The 23,412-nt window shown below is 35.9% G+C and overlaps 1 protein-coding gene across 6 annotated transcripts in view; it reads left to right on the forward strand.

Moving 5' to 3' along the window:
* The first annotated feature begins 9,403 nt into the window (after positions 1 to 9,403).
* Positions 9,404 to 23,412, forward strand: part of DEPDC1 (DEP domain containing 1) — a 36,437-nt gene continuing 22,428 nt past the window's right edge. For all 6 annotated transcript variants that reach the window (XM_072974215.1, XM_072974214.1, XM_072974217.1 and 3 more), the window contains exons 1-9: positions 9,404 to 9,552; positions 11,334 to 11,599; positions 14,330 to 14,486; positions 14,905 to 15,023; positions 15,447 to 15,577; positions 16,980 to 17,027; positions 19,493 to 19,633; positions 20,986 to 21,837; positions 22,267 to 22,439. In XM_072974215.1, the coding sequence (XP_072830316.1) occupies positions 9,505 to 9,552; positions 11,334 to 11,599; positions 14,330 to 14,486; positions 14,905 to 15,023; positions 15,447 to 15,577; positions 16,980 to 17,027; positions 19,493 to 19,633; positions 20,986 to 21,837; positions 22,267 to 22,439 (1,935 nt within the window). In that variant the 5' untranslated portion in view covers positions 9,404 to 9,504. The remainder of the gene's footprint in view (positions 9,553 to 11,333; positions 11,600 to 14,329; positions 14,487 to 14,904; positions 15,024 to 15,446; positions 15,578 to 16,979; positions 17,028 to 19,492; positions 19,634 to 20,985; positions 21,838 to 22,266; positions 22,440 to 23,412) is intronic.

Genomic DNA, 23,412 nt, shown 5'->3' on the forward strand with positions numbered 1-23,412 from the left:
TAGTCATATAAAAATTACTTGTAATTCCCCAAATATTGCATACTTACATACCTCTATGACTCTGTATAAGCTACTCCTTCTCATGAGACTTCCTTCTTTCCTTTCTTCAACTAACTCCAATTTATTTGCTAACATTAGCTCAAGTGTTTCCTTCTTGCACAGGCCTTCCCCAAGATAGGTTTCATGGCTTTCCTATGCATTCCACATAGTTTATTATGGTAGTCATGGTACTTAGGGAAAGTATACTATCTGATTATTAAGTTAGGCATTTAATGCCCAATACAAGAATGTCAAACAATAGGAAAAAAATCTCTTACAGATACAAAATAAAAATTTTACATGGAGTAAACATTTATATACTCCTTCACTTCTCCCAGATTGATTTATGTTCTTCTAGTTTTTTTGATATATATGCATGTGTATGTATTTATAATTCCAGAGACAAACTGAGTAACGCTATATGAATTGTTTCACAACTTCCTTTTCACTAATATGCCCTGGAGATCTAGCCCTGTCAGTACACACATATCTACTCCACAGCATGAATATGGCACATTCATATAACCAATTGCCCTTCTGATAAAAATTTAATTTACTTTGAATTTTTACACTGTTTAAAGAATGCTCAAGTGAACATCTTTGTGCATAAAAAATCATGTACATTTGTGAAGCTACATTTTTAAAGTCAAATTTCTAAGTCATAATGCATGCAGTTTCAATTTTGCTTGAATTCTGCTACACTTTGTCCCAAAAATTCATGCCAGTAATTTACTCAACAAATATTTATTGAACACCTACTGTAAGCCAGGCACTATCACAAAAGGCACCAAGAATTTAGCAGCAGACAAAAACATTTGAAATCCCTTCTCTCATGGAGTTCACATTCTAGTGGATTAAAGCATATGATATACAAATAAACACATAGTATGTTGCTGCTGATGAGATATAAGAAAAATAAACCAGGATAAGGGGACAAAGAGGGGTAGGATTTATGATCATTCCAAAATAGCATCCTTTTACCATGCTCTGCCTCACATGCAATATTATCAATCATCTAATGTGCAAAAGCTAAAATATACTTAATTATCAATTCTCTCATTATTAGTGAATGCATATCTTTCATATGTTAACAGACAATGCAACTGAAATTTTACCTGATTATTTCACTCAAGAGATCATAAGCTCCTTGCAACCAGTAACTTTATTTTTTACCCCTGGATCCTAGTCTAGAACCAGGCATAAAGTCAGCTTAATGAATGAAAATGTAAGCAGTAATTTGTATATAAACATATTTGAAATGTATATAATGTTAATCATATGTCATTAAATGCCTATATATATGTTTATTGTCAATTATACACACATTGATCTTAATATTTGGTTTAAAATTGCTAACAAATGCTATTAAATTAGTAATATAACAAAATTACAAAGCAGTAAAAATACTTTGGAAAATAACGAGTCCTTGTAAATACATAACAAGAATAACTGGAAAATAAATGAACAAGGATATAGATCAAGATGATGGAATACAAGGATGTGGAGCTTACTTCCTCCCACAAATACAGCAAAAATATATCTGCATGTGAAACAATTCTCACAGAATACCTACTGAATGCTGGCAGGTCTCATACAATCAAAGTTGCAAGAAAGATCAACACATGATGGGGTAGGATGAAAGAAGAGAAAAGGAATCCAGATGGGACCTGTGCCCCTAGGGGAGCTGTGAAAGAGGAAAGGCTCCCTCACCCTGGGAACCCTCTTGACTGGCTGGGAGATTAGCCAGGACAGACAGGGACGTCAAAGGCTCAGAGTGCAGCAGTCAGCTTGCAGCATGCAGAACAGAAAGAGACCAGCACAGGCGGTCCTGGCCACCTTGCTACACTGCCAATCCAAGGCAAGCATCTGCTGGTGTGGTTAGGTGGGTAGGAGGCTGGGTGCTGAAACTCAGACTTCAGCAAGACTCGGGGAGAGGATTGGGGTTGGCTACGTGGAGGCACTGTAGGTACTGGAGTGTGATCAGGGCTGCAACCTGGGTGTGCTCAGGACAGGTCCAACATAGAAGCCCCATTGTTAGCACATACGCAAAGGGAGGGACAGAGCCCTGCCACAGCAGCCTCATTCTCCACAGGCTCACAGCAGCCACGGTTCTGCCTGTAAGAGCTCTGAGAGCTAGCAAGCTCCAGCAGGTTGACCACACGTGGAGGCGGGGCTGAAATATGAGCCAATACCCAGGGGCCACACAACGTCAGAAGTAGGGCTGAAATATGAGTATGTCCTGGTGGCTTTGTAACTTTAGTGGATTTACACTGCCATCAGCTTTGTAAGCTCAGCGCCTGAGAGACATCCAAGCAGATTACTGGTGTTACCATGGCTGGGATGAATTTTTGAAGCAGGCTCTGCAAAGTTTGCTGCTGAAAGCTTTGCAGGCGAGGCTCGGGTCTGGGTTGATTCTTTAGCTCCCCTCGTAGGTCCAGGTATAGAACTACTGCAGGTCCCGGTACCTGACTTCAGTGGATCTGCGGTGGTGGATTTTTGAGCACAGCACGTGAGGAACATCCAGGCTGACTGCATGCAATTCCCATGGCTGAGGCAGGGCTGAGGGAAATGCCAACAATGGTGTACTCAGTGAGCACGCACATGGGTGATAGGCAAGGCCTCAGCGTGTACTTCCCTGCGGACAACTCCTGCAGAAGAATACTCAGTGGCTCCTCTCCCAGCAGGAACACTCCAGCCCCACTTACCTTACACTACTGCTAAGCATCGGATCTGGGGACTTCTACTCAAACAACTGGGGAGCAAATCCTGCCCCAACAGGGCTGTGACAACCATAGAGCAAAAAAGGAGGCCCCACTCAACATCCAATGCAGGCTCTGGTCACAACGCAAATCTCAGCCCTTGCCAAGGGGATAACACAAACACACAAGGAGAAAAGACATGGCAGGCATTCATACTACAAACAGCCCTTGCACCAAAAATATTTCACTCATGTAGGCGACACAAGGATGCTCCCACATACAAACAGCCCTTCAAGACCATAGTAGATAACTATCTCTTCTAAATACATAGAGTCAGAGAAATAAAGGTAAAATGAAGCAGAGGAACCACTCCTGATTAAAAGAACAAGAGACATCCCCTGAACAAACAATGAAACAGACCTCTCCAGTCTACCAGATCCTGAGTTTAAAAAGGAATTAATAAAAATACTGAAGGAATTTTTTTAAAGGCTATCAATAGAAATGAAGATCACTGTAAAAAGGAATGAGAAAGTGTAAAGAGGAGCCAATCAAAATTAGAAAACTCATTTGCCGAGATGAGAGGTGAACTAAAGGCAATAAATAGCAAACTAAATAATACAGAAGAACAAGAAAGTGATCTGGAAGACAGTAATCTGATTAAACAAAATTCTGATTAGGTAGTATACCTTAAATACACTTATATATTTTTTAATCTCAATTTCAATTTTACACACACAAATATGACACTTAAGATACAGGTTTCACAGAGATTAGTTTAAATTCTAAAATGCAGCATTTCCATTTGAAAGCTATTAGTACTAGTTTTTAAGAAAATGTTCAATTCCTAATCTCTGAAGACTTCTAAAATCTGTTATGGTTTAGAAGAAATCAAGCCTAAATCAGTACACTTAGTGCTGCTAAACAGAAAACTCCAAGGACAGCCCACTGAAGAGCTAATATGCAATTATGTGAAAGCATTCACATAAACCTCAGGAAGAAAGGTGGAAAAGGATTCACACAACCTTTTTACTGTGTTCTCCTCTACATGAATGTGGTGTTTCAGAATCATCGTTCATATTTTTATTATTATGGCTATTGTTAACAATTTGCAAATTCCTGCTTTTCTTTACAGTTTCCATTAATTCTCAGCTAAAAAGCTTTCCCTGTCTCCCCTGAACAGGCTTGCATCCTTCTTTCTCCTATGCTCTGAAACTCTTTGAATACATCTCCATTATCACCATTCAATTCTTGTATTTTAATTGCTTATTTGCATGATCATTTCAGAAGTAGGTTTTTATCTCCTTGAGAAAGACATTCTATCATTCTGCAAAGTAACTCTCATAAAACCGCAGTTATGATGCTGCTCAAGGCTGGGTATCCTAAGCCTTGACTAGGGCTGGAAGATCCACTCTATGGTAGCTCACTCAGTCAGTGCTGGTTGTTAAACCTTCAAAGACTTTGGTTCCCCTCCACAGGGACCTCTCTAAATGATTGCCTGAATGGCCCCAGGATATAGCAGCCAACTTCCCCCAGAGCAAAAGATCCAAGAGATAGCAAGACAGGAGCAGGAATTTCTTTTATGAGCTACTGTCAATATTCACATTGTCATTTCTGCAGTATCCTATTGGTTGCACAGTCCTGCTTGGTTTGTGATGGGGTAACACAAGGACATAAATACCAGGAAGCATTAATCAGTAGGGGCTGTCTTGGAAGCTGGCTAATGCAATCTTGCATAGGAAAAGAAAATCAGATAATTGAATTCTTCAAAGTCTTTTCAACTCCTAATGTTTCTTTCCTGTAAATTATTCTGTCACACACAGACATGACACAGAAAAATATGGGCTACAGCAACCTAACTACAGGTCCCATCATCCTCCTTCTCCTCCCAAGCATCAGTAGACTTGGATAGTGTGTTTGAGACCATGAGCTTTACTAGAAACTTTGGACAAATAAGTTAGGGATTTCCATCTACTGTGTACTAGGCAGGAAATTAAAGGTCTCAGGAAGTAAAACTCCCCAAGAAAGACAAAACATTATAGGTCACAGAAATAGCTGAGTTGTCAAACATATGAGAAGTTCCTCAGGAAGACCAGCACCTAATCGTGAGCAATCCTGATCATCTCCCCAGTGTAGTTATATGGCTTCTGCGCTATCTAGATAGAGCTCCGTAACATACTGGAATGATATAAAATCTTACTAAGGAGTTAAATGGCATCCTCCCTAAGAAATACAAACATCATTATACTCTTGAAAAATTCTGTTTTATTGGAGATCTTTATGAGGCCTTCCCCAGACACACCTCTCCCCACCCCCAACACCCATGTCCTCTGCCTGTCTCCTGTTTATAAAATAGCTGTAGTATCCCAGGAATTCCCTGAGTCACATAAGCCTGGCTCAAGAATTAATGATTGAAAGAATGGAACATGCAGCGACAAAAATATCAGTTGGGACAGGGGAACTCATAACAATTTAAATAGTAAATCAACCATATGTCAGTCACAGAATCTTTAGTTCCTCCCTGAAGGACACAGATAACAGTATCTGAAGCACATTCCTGAGTTGTTTTACAGATACTTAAACCCCAACCAAATGGAAGAAGTTAACTACTTGCTGACCACAAGTACATGGCTCCCAGGACAGCTGGAGCCTGAGGACTGATGATGTTAACCCCTCTGACACCACCCTGTTACCTCATCATCAACTAGAGAACTGAACACAAGCTGATTATGCACCCTGAACTCCCCTCCCTCACTTTGCCTTTATTTTTTAATTATTTCCAATTGTTTTAATTTATTTATTTTTGGTGGGGAAAGTAATTAGGTTTGTTTGTTTGTTTTTAATGGAGGTACTGGTGATTGAACACAGGACCTCCTACATGCTAAGCATGCACTCTACCGCTGAGCTATACTCCCCACACCACCTTACCTTAAACATGCTTCCCTGAAACCATTAGACGGTTTGGGATTTTTGAGCATTATCTGCCCACACTCCTTGTTTGGTGCCTACAATAAATGCTGCACTCTCCTTCACCACAATCCAGTGTCAAGTAGATTGATGTTGCTATGGGCAGGCAAGTTTGGCTTGGTGACATTTACGTGGTGACAAAGACCTAAACAAACTAAAAAAAAATGTATACACACACACACACACACATAGAATCATGTGATCAAATTCTAAAGATGTAAGCTAGTCTCAGAAAGACTAAAATTATACTCTCTAGCTCTCATTTCTGTTTCATTTTTGGCATCAGTGCATCTTACCAGACCAGAAGTCTCCATTCAGTTGTAATTAAAGCCACCATTGGCTCCTGCCTCATATCTTCTCAGTTTAGTCACCAGAAAGAGAAGGCTCTTCCCTCTTGACTCAGTTTGAAAAAAATCTCATAGGACTCTGCTTAACTCAGCTTGGTCATGTACCACCTTACTGAGTTAGGGAAGCAGAATGCTACGACCCAGGTGGACATAGGGCTCATTCCTGAGAGCAAGGAAGATGGAAGAGTCCATTCAGAATGCATGCTATAGTGGGAGAAGTAGTGCTCCACATGACAAAGTATAATATTCCCAAAAGAAATGAGAGTCAACTACCAGACAAAACAATGAATAAATGTCAACTATACTTCCAACAATAAACTATAACACCTGTCTGCATACCTGAGGGACTGGGAAACAAATCACTGAAAGTAAAAAGTAATTTTAAAATATTTGCATGGAGTTATCCAGACTTTACTGAACCTCATCTCAGTGACTGATGGTAAATTTTTTAAAAGTCTCTTATAAGAATATATTAATTAAGGAAAATTGATGCACACAATGAAAAAATCAGCAGTCCAAAGAAGAGGGTCATTTTGAGCACTTTATAGTGAGTTATGATAAGAGAATAAATGAAACTGGATCAGTGAATTTGAAGCTCATTTGGAAGAATTCTCTCAGAACTTAAAAGAAAAAAATAATAAAGTGAAAATTATAGAAGGAAGGACATTAGAAAAAACAAGATCGCTCCAGGAAATAAAACAATCAATAATACTAGTTTCAGAAGCAGGGAGGAAAGCAGGCTGGAACAATGTAAAAGAAACAGAGAAAATTTTCTCAGACCAGACCAAGTATTTGTCAAGATTCATGAAATCAAACTCATAGTAAACACAACATGGTGGAATGGCTAAACTTCAAGAATAAATAAATCTTACAAACATGCAGAAAGATTTTATGAAAAGTTTCCCAGGAAGGAAAGATAATAGGATTTTATCACCCTTACACAAGCTTTCTTTTTAGTGACAAAGAAAAAACTCATCCTTTCACCAAATATTTATTAAATTCCTATCATGTGCTGTTTAGCAGCTGGAGATAGAGCAGTGAACAAACTAGACGTAGTCTCTGACAGGGAACCTACATTCTAGTGGGAAAAAAATTAAACTGCATGGGCAGGGTGGAGAAAGCTTGCCAAGACAGATAATCTCTATCTAGGTAGTAAAAAAAATTTTCATCATATTTTACAAAAAAAAAAGTTTCATCATATTTTATGTTTCATCATGTTTAAGAGGTGTTACATTCATCTCACTTTGTGATATTCATTCTGTCAATCAGAATTAGGTTCAGCTCTAAGAGTAACTTAAGAGGCCCTTAGTTCTTTCACATGTAAGTCCACAGGTAGACAGTCTGGGCATTCTAGCAGCTCAGCTTTATGAAATCTTTAGAGATTCAGGCTCCTCCATCCCTAAGAATGTACCCTGAACCACCCTGCCATCCATGCCCCTGCTCCCCTCCACACACACAAATATCCTACCCCAAAACTGGGGAATTCAAGGAATCTTCATTTTAACAGGTATCCCAGGTAATCCTAATGCAGGTGGTTTATAACCCACCTGAGAAATCCTGATGTAGGAGAAAGAGGAAAACGATGATTAAGTTACTGCTAAAAACTTGATAATGAGAAAAATAAAATTACTTCCAAGAATCAAACTATGAAATCAATGTATGGTTGCTAAGAGCAGGAATATGCAAAGTTACCTTAAAGAAAGCCAAACCACACACATTGGACAAAACCCTGACTTTTAGATATTTTCTTATCTAAAGAAATGTTCATCATGAAGATGGAGTCTTGAAGGTCTTCGCAAGATGTAACACCTACACCTTGTTGCAAGCCTTTTCAGAACTCCTCCAACCATTCTCTTATGAAAAATCTAGATCTACTTTTTATTACCCTTTAAAATGTTTCAAATGACCCTTTATAATTTAAATTAATTTCGTGCCATTAATAGTATCCCCTGTCAAGTTGTCATAGAAACACAGGTAACATTAGGCTGTGACTACTCATACCAAAGGCTGTATAGGAGATAATTTTCAACAAGGGAGCTGCGCAAAAATGCAAAATAAAATTTGGCTTCCACATTCTCATCTCCATTTCATTCTGAAGGGAAATAGGAACCAAAAGAGAAAAGAAAACTCTAGAAAAATGTGTCATAAAACCAGATTAAAAAATGGTTAACACTATTTCGTAACGTCTATCACTGTACTTCCTTTCCTTAACACAAGTGCAACACTGAGCTGATTATTCCTGTCTACCAAGCACTTTCTAAAAATTCCTATCCACTGGTCCCATTCAGAAAATATATGTACCTCAAACGAAATTATCCTAAATTCAACAGGTAAGGTAAACTCTGCACACCACTTTACCACTCATCCCCAGAAAATTTTCTCTTAAACCTCTCCTGTTTTTACTAAGGCCTATCCTTTCAAACTACTGTTTAATTTCCAAATTAATTCTTCCACAGCCTCAAATCTCTCAGGTAACCTTTCAGTCTCTAAACTAAAGGACTCCTAAGCATCAAATTATTTCAGACTGATGATAGAGTGTTTTAATAAATAAATAACAAATAAGTAAAGTATGAAGACTGAGCTCTGCCAACAGGATCTGAGATTTGGGGTAAGTCCTTCAGCGCTGGGAACTTAGATTTTTCTTTAATGCAGATTTCTAAAAATCCCTCAAATGAACAGTTGGGATAACCAGGATTCTAGCTTAACAGGGTAGCAGATTTTCTTAAGGGAAGCAATTTGAAAACTTTTTCATAACCTGGCCCAACCCCTTGCTGTATTTAGGCAAATCTACTTATGCTCCATTTTACTGCCGAATTTGGGGGGGTGGGGTTTAACCCACATTTTAGCACTGGGGAGAATGGAATTATGGCCCCTGCTAAAATATACTAAGGTAAACAAGACTGCAACATATACTCAGGAAGCTTTTTAGAAGCAAAACCAGAGGTTTGCCAGGTGAAACCTCCGCCCCAGGGGTTGTTTTACATGCTAGCCACTGCTGGAGAAGAGGCTTGGGTTTGTTTTTTCTTTTCAAATTTCAAATTCTTATAAGCCAAAGTCTGGGCTCCAAACAATCCAGTAGGACTGAACCGCCTCACCCGTTCTATGTGTGGGAACATGACTCCTCCTCGCCAGCGACCGCAAGAGGGAGAAGCAGCTTCAGGGAAGCCAGGTGGAGCCAGGAGGCAGTCTCACTAGCCGGGGGACGGTGCCAGCCACCGCGGGCCGCGCCACTGCTGGGAGAGTCTGCACCGCGCTCGCGCCCGCCGCGGCGAGGGCCGGGCGGCGTCACGTGACCAGACGGCGCAGCCAATCAGCGCAGCCCTCTGCGGTATTCAAATCCGCCGCGGGGCCGACGGTTGTGTTGAGCTACGCCGCCGCGGCCTCGGACTGACTGTCGCCTTTCGCCGCCATGCCCGGCACCCGGCGCTGACGGGTCTTCTGGCCGGGTGGGAGGAATGGAGAATCGGGGTGTGCCTCCCGGGCCTTATCGGGCCACCAGGCTGGTAAGACAGCGCGGAACGCCGAGACTGGGCAGCCGAGGTGATGGCCGCCACGACTTTTACGTGAGAACGTTCGCAGTTCTCCCTCGGGTGGAGGGACGGGTCCCAGAGCCGCTCGGTTCGCGGAAAAAGAGGGTGAGGGGATTTAACCCGTATCGCCGACCTTTGGGGAACTCGCCTGCCCCCCTCCTTTGAGAGTCTGTCCCCCTCTTTTGCTCCGGGGGCCCGCTTCATAGGCGACTCCTGAAACTTCGTATAATATTCCGAGTTTAGGCTTTCCCTACACCTGCCCGCATCAGGAGTCGAGAAGAATTTTGAATGAGTTCTTGGGCTTTAGGGTCAAACTGGGGGCAAGCCCGACTGTGACAGGGTCGCTTTGCCGGTCCTGTAGAATGTAAGACTGGATGTTCGGACTGAATACCACCAAGTAACAGCTGACTGTTTCATAACTAAACCCAGAATGTCTTAAGTACCCATCAGGAGCCACTCTTGGTGGTCACTTGGGTTGTACTTGTATATGGTGTCTTGTGCATTTGGATTTTCAATTTAAGAGGATACTATGCCACTGGTTATATGATATTAGGAGCATCATTCAGTGAGCCTCAGTTTACACACTAGTAAAACAGGGCTCATAAAACATGCCCAGTCTAAGAGATTTCCCAGGATATATACACTGTGAAAGTGCATAGTAGTCTGTAGAATAGGAATCAATTTATTCTCCAAATTGCAGCTCAATATAAATTTCTTGAATAAATATATCAAATGTGGAAGTGTGGGAAGAAAAGAATACAATTTTCAGCCCTTAAATTTTGCGTTATAATATTGGGGCCACGTAGGTTAGGTAAGTGGTAGCATAGCTAGTAGCAGCATGGCTGGGATTACAAATCAGATTCCCTGACCTCTCATGTAGGATTTTTCCATTAAAAAGTGATATGTTTATTCTGCACCAACACCATCTCCATGTTCCACTCTTTGACCTGCCATGAAACTTAAAGTTTGGGTAATTTGAAGACAGTAAACGGAAAATGTATCTCTTTAAAGTGTAGATATGTCACGGTGTCATAAAACAAACAATAGACTTAGAACTTAATTTACCCCATCTGTTCTATATTCACTAGTGATATATTCCCTTAAGAGAATACCCTTATAGTAAACATGTAAGCTTTTATAATACTAAAGATAATTTACCAATAAAACTACACCTGCCGTGAGTTGTTCAGCCTGCCTAGTTAACTAGTGCAGGTTCTAAAGTCAGTCCAACTTGAGTTTGAATGCCTGGATTTATCACTTAGCTGTGTGTCTTTGGTCAGATTATTAAATTTCTCTGTGCTTCGTATTCTTTATCTGAAAATGGGATAGTAATGTTACCTATTCACAGAATTGGGAGGATTAAATTAAAATAATGTAAAGCGTAGTGTCTGACACAAGTGCAACTAGCATATTATTAATATTGAGATTTTTTTAAAAAGCAAGAATAAATGCCTTCTTTATTGAGGACTAAAGGTAATTTCATTGCCGTTCGCCAATATTCCTAGGTTTCCTAAATAAGCCAACCAGCCACTGAAGTGCTTTTAGTACAAAACTATTAGATAAAAATATTACAACACTAGAATTTATAAAAAGAAATCAGTATGAAATATAAAATTTTCTCTAGCACAAATAAAACAAGTGATTTTTTCATGAATTTTAATTATTTAATAAGATGTGAATGAGAGAATTTGTCTAATTTGCTTCAAATCAGTAAGATTTCCTTTTTTTATATATAATTTTCTTTTCTTTTGCAGTGGAATGAAGTTACCACATCTTTCAGAGCAGGAATGCCTCTAAGAAAACACAGGCAACACTTCAAAAAATATGGCAATTGTTTTACAGCAGGAGAAGCAGTGGACTGGCTTTATGACCTATTAAGAAATAATAGCAATTTTGGTCCTGAAGTTACAAGGCAACAGACTATCCAGCTACTGAGAAAATTCCTTAAGAATCATGTAATTGAAGATATCAAAGGCAAATGGGGATCAGAAAATCTTGATGACAACAGCCAGCTATTCAGGTACTAAACAAAGAAATAACTATAAAACTGAATTACTTAACAATGAAGTTTAACTTCACTTCTATTATACCTTTATTAAAACAGCAGCTTCTTCAGGAAAAATAATATTTTCTATAGAAAACTTAATTGCTCTTAGTCTAATGAAAGCTATTTAGAAGTTAGTTAAAGATAATCGCTGCACAATTCAAACTTTTTAAATGTTAGATTGTATATATAATAAAATAGGGAGTTGGGAGGAAAGAATGAGATATTATTACTTCTGCATATTGTGAAAGCTCTATAACATGTCAAAGACAGATCATTATTAATCTTTAGTGTCATGGATTTAAGAATTACAAGACAAGTTCTCAAAGGTTCTTACCTTAAGGTAACATATAATCTATATAATCTAAGAATACATGTGATGAGATAAGTAATAGCAGACTTTATGTAGTAACTAACAAAAGAAATATACCACATGTTAAAAAGAATATTTATTAAGCATTTATCATGTGCCAGAAGCCCTGCTTTATGTTTTACATGTTTTATTTATTTAATCCCTAGAATAGCTAAGCATGGTAGATGTTAATTCCTTTTTACAGGTGAGGAAGCTGAGACCAGGCTTCAACAAATCTTGTTCCCTCAGTCTGAAATATGTTGTAACTTGAAACACTACACATTTATCAGTCTAGTAAATATAGTTTATGTCAGCTCTGTTGTAGCTGCTTTGGGGCCTTTCTGACTCCCTTAGGCCAGCAAATTGCTTTTTCACTTATGTACCCAAAGTTCTTGGTTATATATCCCTTAAATTAGGTCTTTAGGTTCTAATACCCAAGCTTTTTTACTCTACAAAATTAATACTTTTCAAATGAAATGTCATAGAGATTGATTCCTGCCTTTATATCAAAGATGATTTATGTCATACAAGTAAACTGCAATAACAAATATGTGAATAGCTTATTTTGTGTAACACTGTACAGATCTTTCATCTCTCATCTAGTCATCAGTCACCTTTTGAGTTCCTTTGCTGCCGCTCATCCCTTAGTTCTTACTGTCTTCAAGGCCCTAGGTTTGTCTACACTTCACCTCTGTCCCTGGGCAATCTTGTATCACATCATGTCTTCACTTACTTATGACTTTCAAACCTCTAACTCAAATATCTCTCCTGAGTGTTTAGGCCCACTTTTTGCCTGTTAGACAGGCACTTCAAATATAGCATATGGAAAGTCTCTATCATCTTTTAACCTGAATTTTGACATTTTATATCCATATCTGAATGAATGGCACTATCTTCCCTGTAGTTGTTTTCATTTTTCCCCTTCTTTCCTTTAAATATGATATAGTTATCAAACCCATGTCTATTTACAGGCTCAGTATTCTCTGATCTATCTACTTATCTCTCCACTATGAATATTCTTTTTGTTAGACCATTACTCTCCCTTACCTGGAATTCTATATAACTCTCCATTTCTAGTGTTTTACAGTTGTAACAAAACTATGAAGTGCTTAAAAATAAAGTTTACCAAAAATATGTAAGACGTTACTGGAGAAAATTATAAAATTGTATTGAGACTAATAAGTGGAGAAGGATATTCTGTTAATGAATGAGAAGACTTAGTGTCATAAATAAGTCACTTCCCAAATTGGTGTATAAATTCAGTGCATTTTCATTCAAAACCCTAAATAATTTTTTATAGACTTTAACAGCAGATTCTGAAGTTCATTTGGAAAAGTAAAGGTCCAAGTCAATGGGCTTAATTTAATTTAAATTAAGACAATATTTATATATGGGAACTTGGTATAAGTTATATATAGATTAAATACCTAAATATAAAAATAGAACTTATGAGTGACCATAGGAAGATATTTTTAGGACAGTGGAATAGAAGAAACTTCTGAGAACACTTGAAACTTATGCATTATTTTTTTTATTGACATATAGTTTATTTACAATATTGCGTTAGTTCTGGCATACAACAGAGTGATTTGGTTTTATTTATATATATATTCATTTAAAATTATTTTCCATTACAGGTTATTGCAAGATATTGAATATAGTTCTTTCTGCTATACAGTAAATCCTTGTTGTTATGCATAAATTTAAAGTCTGTTTAAAGGACTATAGAGATACTGTTTATGTATATTTAGTAAAAGTACAAAAATATGAACAATAAGGAAATTAACTATCGGTTAATGATTTCAATTAGGAAGAGAGAAAGAAACTAGAATTAGCAAACAATTTCCTTCATTTAAAAAAAAAGATACTGAAATTTTGTTGATGGTTATATACGTGAATGTTGTTTTATATTGTTTTCTGTACTTTTTTTTAATCTTTGTAATATTTTATATTAAATTGAAGAGTGGAAAACCAAAAGAAGCAACAGAGACCAAGTTCTGGAAACTGCGCAATCACAAGTAAAGGGCAGAAAATACATACAATTTAGTTAGCACATGAAAGAAATTTAGAAAATGAAACACTCTAGAACCAATTTGTAAGTGATACCTCTCCAACAGAATTGATCCTAGCAATAACCCTAAATTATCCAGAAATAAAGTTAAAATATATACAGTATATTGAAAAAGAAGCAGGAAACTATTAAAATTTTTTAAAGGCTTAATAGGAAAATCAATTTATGTAGAATCTTTCATTTCTTGATAATATACATACAGTTTTTTAGGTGATTTTTGAGATAAATGAGCAGTATAAGTTTATGATCTCATATTATTTATTGCATATTATTCTTAAACCAGATTTCCTGCAAATTCTCCACTTAAAACTCTTCCACGAAGACATCCAGAATTGAGAAAAAACAGCATAGAGAACTTTTCCAAAGATAAAGATAGTATTTTTAAATTACGAAACTTATCTCGTAGAACTCCTAAAAAGCATGGATTACATTTCTCTCAGGTAAAACATCATTTCCATTTCTACTAATCACTTGTTTAATTACCATGTTGTTAATAATAGAATCAATAAATGATTCTTAATATTTGAAGCCAATACTAGAAATCTCTTAACCTACATTATGTTCTAAAAATGTATGTGTAGATTTGTTTGGAACTCATAGAAACAATAATAAAAACGGTAGTGAGACATACTTGAAATAGCATTTGTGTAATTTAAGCATGTTTTGTTTTAAGTTAATTTGAGGGTGGTGGGGGCAGCTGAAAAACAAAACTATTACTATAAATTACATTTTTTCAAGTGACACATACCTTCACAAGGGACAGATACTAATTGAATTACTAAATACAGAAAGTGTTATCAGTTCAGTATTTCCTTAATTTGAGCATAGCATATTAAACCAAAGTAATTCTTTTTTCAGGAAAATACAGAGAAAACTAACTGTGAAATAATCAATGAAGATCAAGAAAACTCAGTTGATAATAGAGAAATAAGCCAGAAAGATGTTGAAGAAGTTTGGAGATATGTTATCTTGATCTAGTAAGCTAAAACTAAATTATAACCAATTTACTGAGGTGTTTAAAATGTTAATATTTTCATTAAGATATGTAAGTGAAAACAAACAGATTAATTCTCAAAGCTTAGAATTTAACCTGTACATGTGTTTCTTAAATACTATTGCTATAGTTCTAGTACAACAGAAGTAGAATGTTTTCAGTATGATTTGATTTTAATTTGAATCAGAATTATAGCTATTATTTGGGGTCTATATTGGAATCCTTCTAAGCCTATTAAGATAAATATATTTTAAAGTGAATAATAAGTATAAGTCTTAGAAGTTTGACTTAAGAAAAAAACAAAATATTCTGAAAGCTTTGTTTTCCAGTTGTATTTTTTCATGTTTATATTCTATTCCACTTATTTTATGGAGGAAAAAAAGTTTATATTCTTTCTTCTATTTAGCCTGCAAACCATTTTAGGTGTTCAATCCCTTGAAGAAGTCATAAATCCCCAACAAGTAATTCCTCAATATATAATGTACAACATGACCAATACAAGTAAACATGGAGTAGTTATACTGCAAGACAAATCAGGTTGGTATCAGTAAAAGAAGTTGTAATCATTTTAAACTTGCTTACAAAGATTGCAGCTATTATGAGGATAAAGAGAGACCAAAATGTAGAAAATGAAATCCTTTAATTGAAAGAGTATCAGGGAGACTGTTGTTTTATCAGAGGTGCTTTAGTAATCATGGTGGAATAATTTTTAAATGAATATTACTCATTATTTTAGCTCGTAAGGTGGATTCATGCATGATTTTTGTTAATGGCAGGGTTTGCATACCAAAGGGTATGCAAATATAATTAAAACTATTGATTACCCACAGTTTATTGAGGGCCTACAATGTGCCAGGCGTTGTGCTAAAGATTTAGTGATGAGCAAGAGAGAAATGATCCATGCCTTCCTGGAGCTTACATGAGAAGTTATATTCAGATTTAAATATGTCAAGACGTATATACAAAATCAAAGTAACATGCAGTAAAATAAGGCCAAACTCTCAAGAACAGAACTCTAAGGAGCACTGGCTATTGTGTATATGTTTATATAATGCATTGATTTCACATATAAGATAGGAAAATCAGGGAAATAATTCAAGCTAGTTGCATTAGGAAGCTTATATTACAGGAAATGTATCAAAAAATTTACTCAGTGTTGGCTTTTTTTTTTATACAATCAATTAATATCTATAAAATTAACTGGTGTGCCGTATTTGAGTTTCTTTTTGTGGGCAGAAACTTTGAGGTTTTAATCATTGAAACAAAAAAGTAAATGTCAAAACTTAAGAGCTATGTTGTTCATGTATGTAGGTTTGGACAACGCCATCTTTTATTACCTAAAATAATTTAAGTATATGCTTTCACCCAAATTTTCTATTCTTTATAACCATTAACTTTTCAAATCAAATATATGTGTGGTTTTGTGTTTGTGTCAAAAACTGCTGCATTTATTTAACATATGTTCCTTAGTGGCAATTGAAGGATTTTAAGCAAGCCTCACTGTGAAAGCACCCTGGTATTCAAATACAGCTTGTTTTAAGCATAGGGCTCACTCACATCAGTAATATTCAAATAGCATACCTATAGTCACACCAGAAATGAGGATACAGAAAAGATGGTGGTAGTGAATAAATATGAGTGTTCATTTATTTTTGAATCCCCCCCTACAAATAATTAATCCTTGATTTGGTGTAGCTAATTATTTTATGTATCATGGCAAGAATCAAACTGAGTATCTTTATAACTAACTTTTTAAACTTGTATTTTAAGATACTGTCTTGGCCCTATGTCTTGTTAAACGTAATAATTTTTAATCCTGGTGGTACACATACGTATATATATATACACATGTATGTATAATTATATCATAAGTGAAGTTTTAAATATACAGTCATAAAAATTTTATGATTTACCAAAGAATATTAATTTTTTTGTGTAGATGACCTTCCTCACTGGGTATTATCTGCCATGAAGTGCCTAGCAAATTGTAAGTTAAATGAACTGTATATGTGTGTTTTATATTGATAGTATTTAACAAGAACCAAGGAAATTTTTTAATAATTAATAAAAAACTGATAAAATTAAATTTTATTATTTCTCTTGATGTTTAAATGAAGACCTAGTAGAACAGATTACATTTCTTTGCATGTGGAGTGTGTTACAGAGCCCTTAACTTTTTATATATAGATAGTGATTTTATAATCCAAGCCCATCATTTATGGCTCAGTTCTCATAAATCGTAAAAATCCTAGGCTAGAGGATCTCAAAGGATTTTTAGGTATAATCAACATCAGTTGCCTCAATGAGGCCCAGAGAGATCAAATATCACCTTGTAAGTAGAGCGCCTTGTAAGTGGAAAATTTCAAACAGAAATGAAGTCTCTTAAAACCTACTTGAGGCCCCTTGCCATTGTACACAACTTCAACATTCAGGTGCTTCATGACGTGCTTCTACTTCATAAGATATATTAATGGGATTTTTTATGTTTATGAAAACAAATGATCTGTCACTAATCAGATAATTTTTTAGCATTTCATTCTTCAAGCTTTTTCCATAGTCATCAGTAATAATTAATTTTTGTAATTTAGGACACCAATTCCAATACAAACCCTGATAGCTCTCAAAATCAGTTTTTCAAATGTGCAAAGGTATGTGCTTGTAAATAATCAAAAGTTAAATTGTATTTTAATAATTTTGTTACAAAAGTATTTTTCTAGTTCTTGTAAAGTTAGTATTTTATTAATATTTAGGATAAGTATATATTCCCTTGTTGTCCACTGGGTGTCAATATGACAAAATAACAGAATAGCAATATTTACTATAATGTTAGTTATAGAAAATTTGTATCAAATTGAAGTAAAGATCCTGATTAGAAGCGTAAGATTTTTGAGTTTTTCTTTCTTACCTTCCCTCTACCTAACTGCTCTTCTCTCTCAAAACTGGGCTCATGATTAGCAACTCAGATAGTGTGCTTCCAGGAATTTCTCTGCTGCCCTATGTTTAGGGATTTGTTTTTTTTCTTCCCAGTCCATGTTATGCATAAATGATCCTGAAGATCTAACTTACAGATTCCAATTTTACAGATACGTCTAGCCATAGGCATTGTTAATTAAGACTTTTCTTTAACTCATATTTTATTTAATCCCCCACAGTAATCCTGATGTGTAGTACTCAATGATCAGTATACGATTCCCAATTTTTTTTCTTGAAAAGAAAACTAACTTAGACTGTTTTCTAATACGTAAGGAGCTATGTATTCAAACCAAGAGTCTCTAACTGCAAATTCTATATTAATTCCAGTAAAGTATTTTCTGTCTTAGAAAACTTTTAATGATTATCAAATGTTATTTTGTGCATATTATGAATATTTGTTATATCCTCAGAAAAAAAGTCTTTTTATTTTCTTCCACATAAAACCCTTATTAGCCTTTAAGCTATCATGTGTGTGTGTGTGTGTGTGTGTGTGTGTGTGTGTGTGTGTGTGTGTGTTAATTTGGAAGATCGCATAATGACTCTGAGTGCATATCACGATCACTTAGACTCACCAAAGATTTTTATTCAGTTGATTCAATATGTTAGGAATCTTTTTTTTTAATCATAACTCAGGAGATTCTTGTAGTAAAAATGCCCAGATCAATATTTGGTAACTACTACATTAGTGAACAAGAAGCAAACATATTTAGATCAGTTATTCCTAGCTCCACCTCCATACATTCTGGTCTATATAGAGGAGATTATATGTTTAATAGGTTAACTGAATGATTCTGATTATGTAATCCGTGGACCACACTTTAAATGCTGTTGGGCTTCAAGGTCCTGGGCCTTACTCTTAATTTACACTGCTCTAAGTCCTAATTCTAGCTTTACCTCCAACAGCTCTTTCATCTTGAGCAAGTTACTCTGAGCTTCAGTTTCCTCATCTATAACATGAGATCAAAACTTATTTCTGAGGAAAATACTAGTGATTTGGCATGATTATTTCAATGATGTTAAGCTAATAGAATAGCAGTATAAAGATATTATTTAAACTTATTCATAGTATGCTTCATGTCAGGCAAAATTTAATCATGAAAATATAAATTTACAAAGAACAATTTGGAAGAATTATTTGCACTGTCCAGATATTCTTTGCTTTGTAAAATGAATTGTGGTAAAATCCCATTAAAACTTCCCTGATGCTTTTAAAATGTATTTTGAATTTTACTTTATATACAACTTCTCAGGCATATAAATATTAAAGTGAAACAAAATGTTAATTGCTTACAGAGATTTCTAGTGAAAAGATAATGAGAAGGAATGAGATGTACACAACCCTTTAAATTTTTGAATTGTGATAGAATTTGTTAAACATAGCTCCTTCATGAAAGAAATACAGGTTTTGTGCTTTCTATAAGTATGTTTAAAAATTGTATGTAAGATAATTCTGCCTTTTTTTTTTGGCCTTCTACTTAGGGCCAAGAAGTAATGATATGAATAATCCAACATATGTTGGATTTGAACGAGATGTATTCAGAACAATTGCAGATTATTTCCTGGATCTCCCTGAACCTCTACTTACCTTTGAATATTATGAATTGTTTGTGAACATTTTGGGTATGTATAGATTTTTACTTGTTTAAATTAATTTTATTAGTTTCCAAGTCCTCCGTAATTTAAAAGATCTAAAAGTATAGCTAAATACGAAGGTGGCAGGCTATAAATTATTTTAAAAATCAGGAATATTGTGGTTGCTTTTATGTTGTTTTCCAGTAATTCAAATATGCCATTCCAAAAAATAATAATAATAATAATGCAAATATATCATCCTGACATCGGTTCTCCACTCAAATCGGGTGTCTTACAATTCAGTTCATTTCTGATGCTAATTACCCAAAATTAACCCAGACCCCACAATTTAAGGACCACGTCTTTCAACTCGGATACTAACTACCCAGTGCTAACTTAGATCCCACAGATTAAGGGCTCAGTTCCACAAGACTGCCCTCACTTCAGAAACCAGTTGCCAATGGAGTCCTTAGGTTTACTCACATTTCTGCCTGTCTGACTTCTAAATCAGAGATTCCCACAACCCCCCTCAGGTTTAGTAATTCACTACAGTGACTCCCAGAACTCTAGAAAGTGCCTTACTTAATGATTACCGGTTAATTATAAAGGATGCAAGTCAGAAACAGCCAAACGGAAGAGATATATAGGGCACGGAATGGGGGTAAGGGTTGTACAGAGCTTCTGTGTTCTCCCCAGGAATGTCACGCTGTCCATATATTCACCAATCGGTAAGCTCCCATAGCTGTGTTGTTTCAGAGTTTTAATTGAAGTTTTATTACACAGACATGGTTGATTAACTCATTAGTCGTTGTTTATTAAGTTCATCTCCACTGCCATCACCACTAACCACCCGGTTACCCCTTCCAGAGAGGTCTTAGGTAGGGCAAAAAGTTCCAGCCTTCTAATCAAGGCCTTCCCTAAACTGCTTCATTAACATCAACTCAGACATGCTCAAGTAGGCTCATTATTAATAACAAAAGACTTCTATCACTCTGGAAATTCTAAGGGTTTGAGGAGCTCTATACCAGGTACTGGAGACAAAGAGCATATATATATTTTGTTATACTACTGTTGCCTTATAATTAAAAGCTTTCTAGTATTTTTAGACTGAGGGCAGATTTTTTTAATGTATTTGACTATCCATTTACTTAGATTGTTGACATAAATTTTAAAGTTATTTATATCATAAATTGAAAAAACCTCTAGTCAGTCTTGCACTTTGTAACTGAATGTTGCATGTGTCCTATTTAAGTGACTTCTGAATTAAGCAGCTGCTGTTTGTACTGTACTAACAATATATACTATAGTGATGCTTTTTTTTTAACTTTACTGTTGTTTTTGTTTTATTTTTGTCCACTGTCATACAGTTGCATCTTAATTTTTGTTTCATTTTCTGGTAGTTGTTTGTGGCTACGTCACAGTTTCAGATAGACCCAGTGGGATATATAAAATCCAGGATGATCCACAGTCTTCAAAAATCCTTCACTTAAACAGTCTGAATTCCTTCAAATCAACTGAGTGTCTTCTTCTCAGTCTGCTTCATAAAGACAAAAACAAAGAAGAATCAGATACTACTGAGAGACTGCAGATAAGTGATCAAGGATTTCAAGAAAAATATGCTAAGAAAATGCAGCTAGTTAATTTAAAAAACAGAAGAGCCAGTGCTAATGACATAATGGGAGGAAGCTGTCATAATTTAATGGGCTTAAGTAGTATGCGTGTTCTATCCTCTAACATCAAACCAAGGTGCTATTCGATAGAAGGAATTGTAGATTTACCAGGGAGTTCAAGTAAAGAGGTCTCCAGTGTCTTCCATCAATCTGTTCTGAACATAGAAGGACAAAATAATAAACAATTTTTAGAGTCTAAGACCAAACAGGAATCTCTAATGAATCTTCATTCAGAGGAAAGTATTCAAAAGCCACTCTGTGTTGGTTTTAAGAGAACATCTACTTTGACCGTTCAAGACCAAGAGGAATTATATAATGGGAAATGCAAGTCAAAACAGCTTTGTAGATCTCAGAGTTTGCTTTTAAGAAGTAGTACAAGAAGGAATAGTTATATTAATATGCCAGTGGCCGAAATTATCATGAAACCAAATCTTGGACAAGGCAGCACAAGTGTACAAACAGCTATGGAAGGTGAACTCGGAGAGTCTAGTGCCACAGTCAATAAAAGACTCTGCAAAAGTACAGTAGAACTTTCAGAAAATTCTTTACCTCCAACTTCTTCTGTGTTGACTGGCACACAAAGTAAGGTTGATGCTTTCAATGCATGTGATATTAACTTTTAGTGTTTACTAACCCTGTTTTGCTTACCTGGCTTTTCTTCTCTGAAATTGCTTAGTTTTTTTTCCTCCAAAAGGAAAGTTTCTTATTATAAAAAGTTTGTCATAGCATAACCAAGATTTATTCTACTTACCTAAAGCACTTATTTTCTTTGCCTTCAATTGCACTTATTCTGAGTCACTTTATTTAATAAGTGAAGGATTTTAATGCTCAAATGGATTATGAAGAAAATAATGAGAATCTTACCATGTTTTTGAGGAATGTGGTAATTTCTAGGAATAGTTAAATGAAATATTAAAATATTTTGCCTTCTTTATATAATTGTATATGCTGGTAGTATGAAAGCAACTAGTGTCATTGATGATTTTTTGGGGGGGTAACTTTGCCTTCTAGGTTTGCTGCAACCTCATTTAGAGAGGGTTGCCATCGATGCACTACAGTTATGTTGTTTGTTACTTCCCCCACCAAATCGTAGAAAGCTTCAACTTTTAATGCGCATGATTACCCGAATGAGTCAAAATGTTGATATGCCCCAACTTCATGATGCAATGGGTACAAGATCACTGGTAAGTTGAGTTCTTGAGGAAAGAATAAGCCCTGGTTCATAAACCAAAAAAAAAAAAAAAGAAAGAAAGAAAGAAATCCAAACCTTCTAAGTACTACTTGAGTGATATCACGATCATGAAATCCTGGATTCTTGAGTTTAAAAATCTCTTAATACTTTTAACCTTTCCTAGTAGCAGAATTTTGGTGCATTAATCCTTTGTGCCCAGTCTATTATAGTTCACAGTTTAGTCTTCATTTTGTTTGAGGACTGTGCCTCTTCACTCATCCTATATCAATTCATACTGATTGACTCAGGCCATATTATATTGCCTTATGCCAATTCTGTTTGATAGGGGAAGGAAGAGATGGAGCCACTGTTAAAAGCTTAAGGGCACTATAATTCTGTGAAACAGGATTAATGGGAAATTCATGTATAGTAAATCAAAGTGTTTCAGCAATTGTGGGAGTGGGAAAGTTGTATTTAATGAGTTACGTGAATTAAGATAGGTTGTCATTTGGGCAAGAACTTGGGAGAAGCTACTGTGAAGCAGTCATAGGCTGTATATGAAGATGAGGGTATATACACTGATATGCAGACATTGATTGGAAATGAACTCTTGAAACGATACTTCTAATCTCTAATATCTCCCTCCCTGTTTCTGTCTCTATCTGTGGGTCTCCCTCTTCCTGTTAAGAACTGCCACTTTCTCAGAGCACAGCTTCAGTTTACAAGATGTTCTTATAGCAAGGAATCTGGAGCTAAGTTCCATTCTTTCACTCTTTATGAATAGTTTTATCATGGCAGACCTAATGTAAAGAGGAAGAGTTATTCCTGAGTAATTGTGGCGCCATTAAAAAGCATAGGGAAGTTTGTAAGAGAAGATACTGAGAAAGCTCCTAGCTAGAAAGCTAGGAAATATTTTGGTTTTACACTTTTTGAGTTTGAGGATATAACAGCCAAGTGAAATTTATCCAACAGAATATTGGAAACAT

The sequence above is a fragment of the Vicugna pacos genome, chromosome 13, assembly GCF_048564905.1.
Source record: "Vicugna pacos chromosome 13, VicPac4, whole genome shotgun sequence".
In the NCBI taxonomy this organism is placed as follows: domain Eukaryota; kingdom Metazoa; phylum Chordata; class Mammalia; order Artiodactyla; family Camelidae; genus Vicugna; species Vicugna pacos.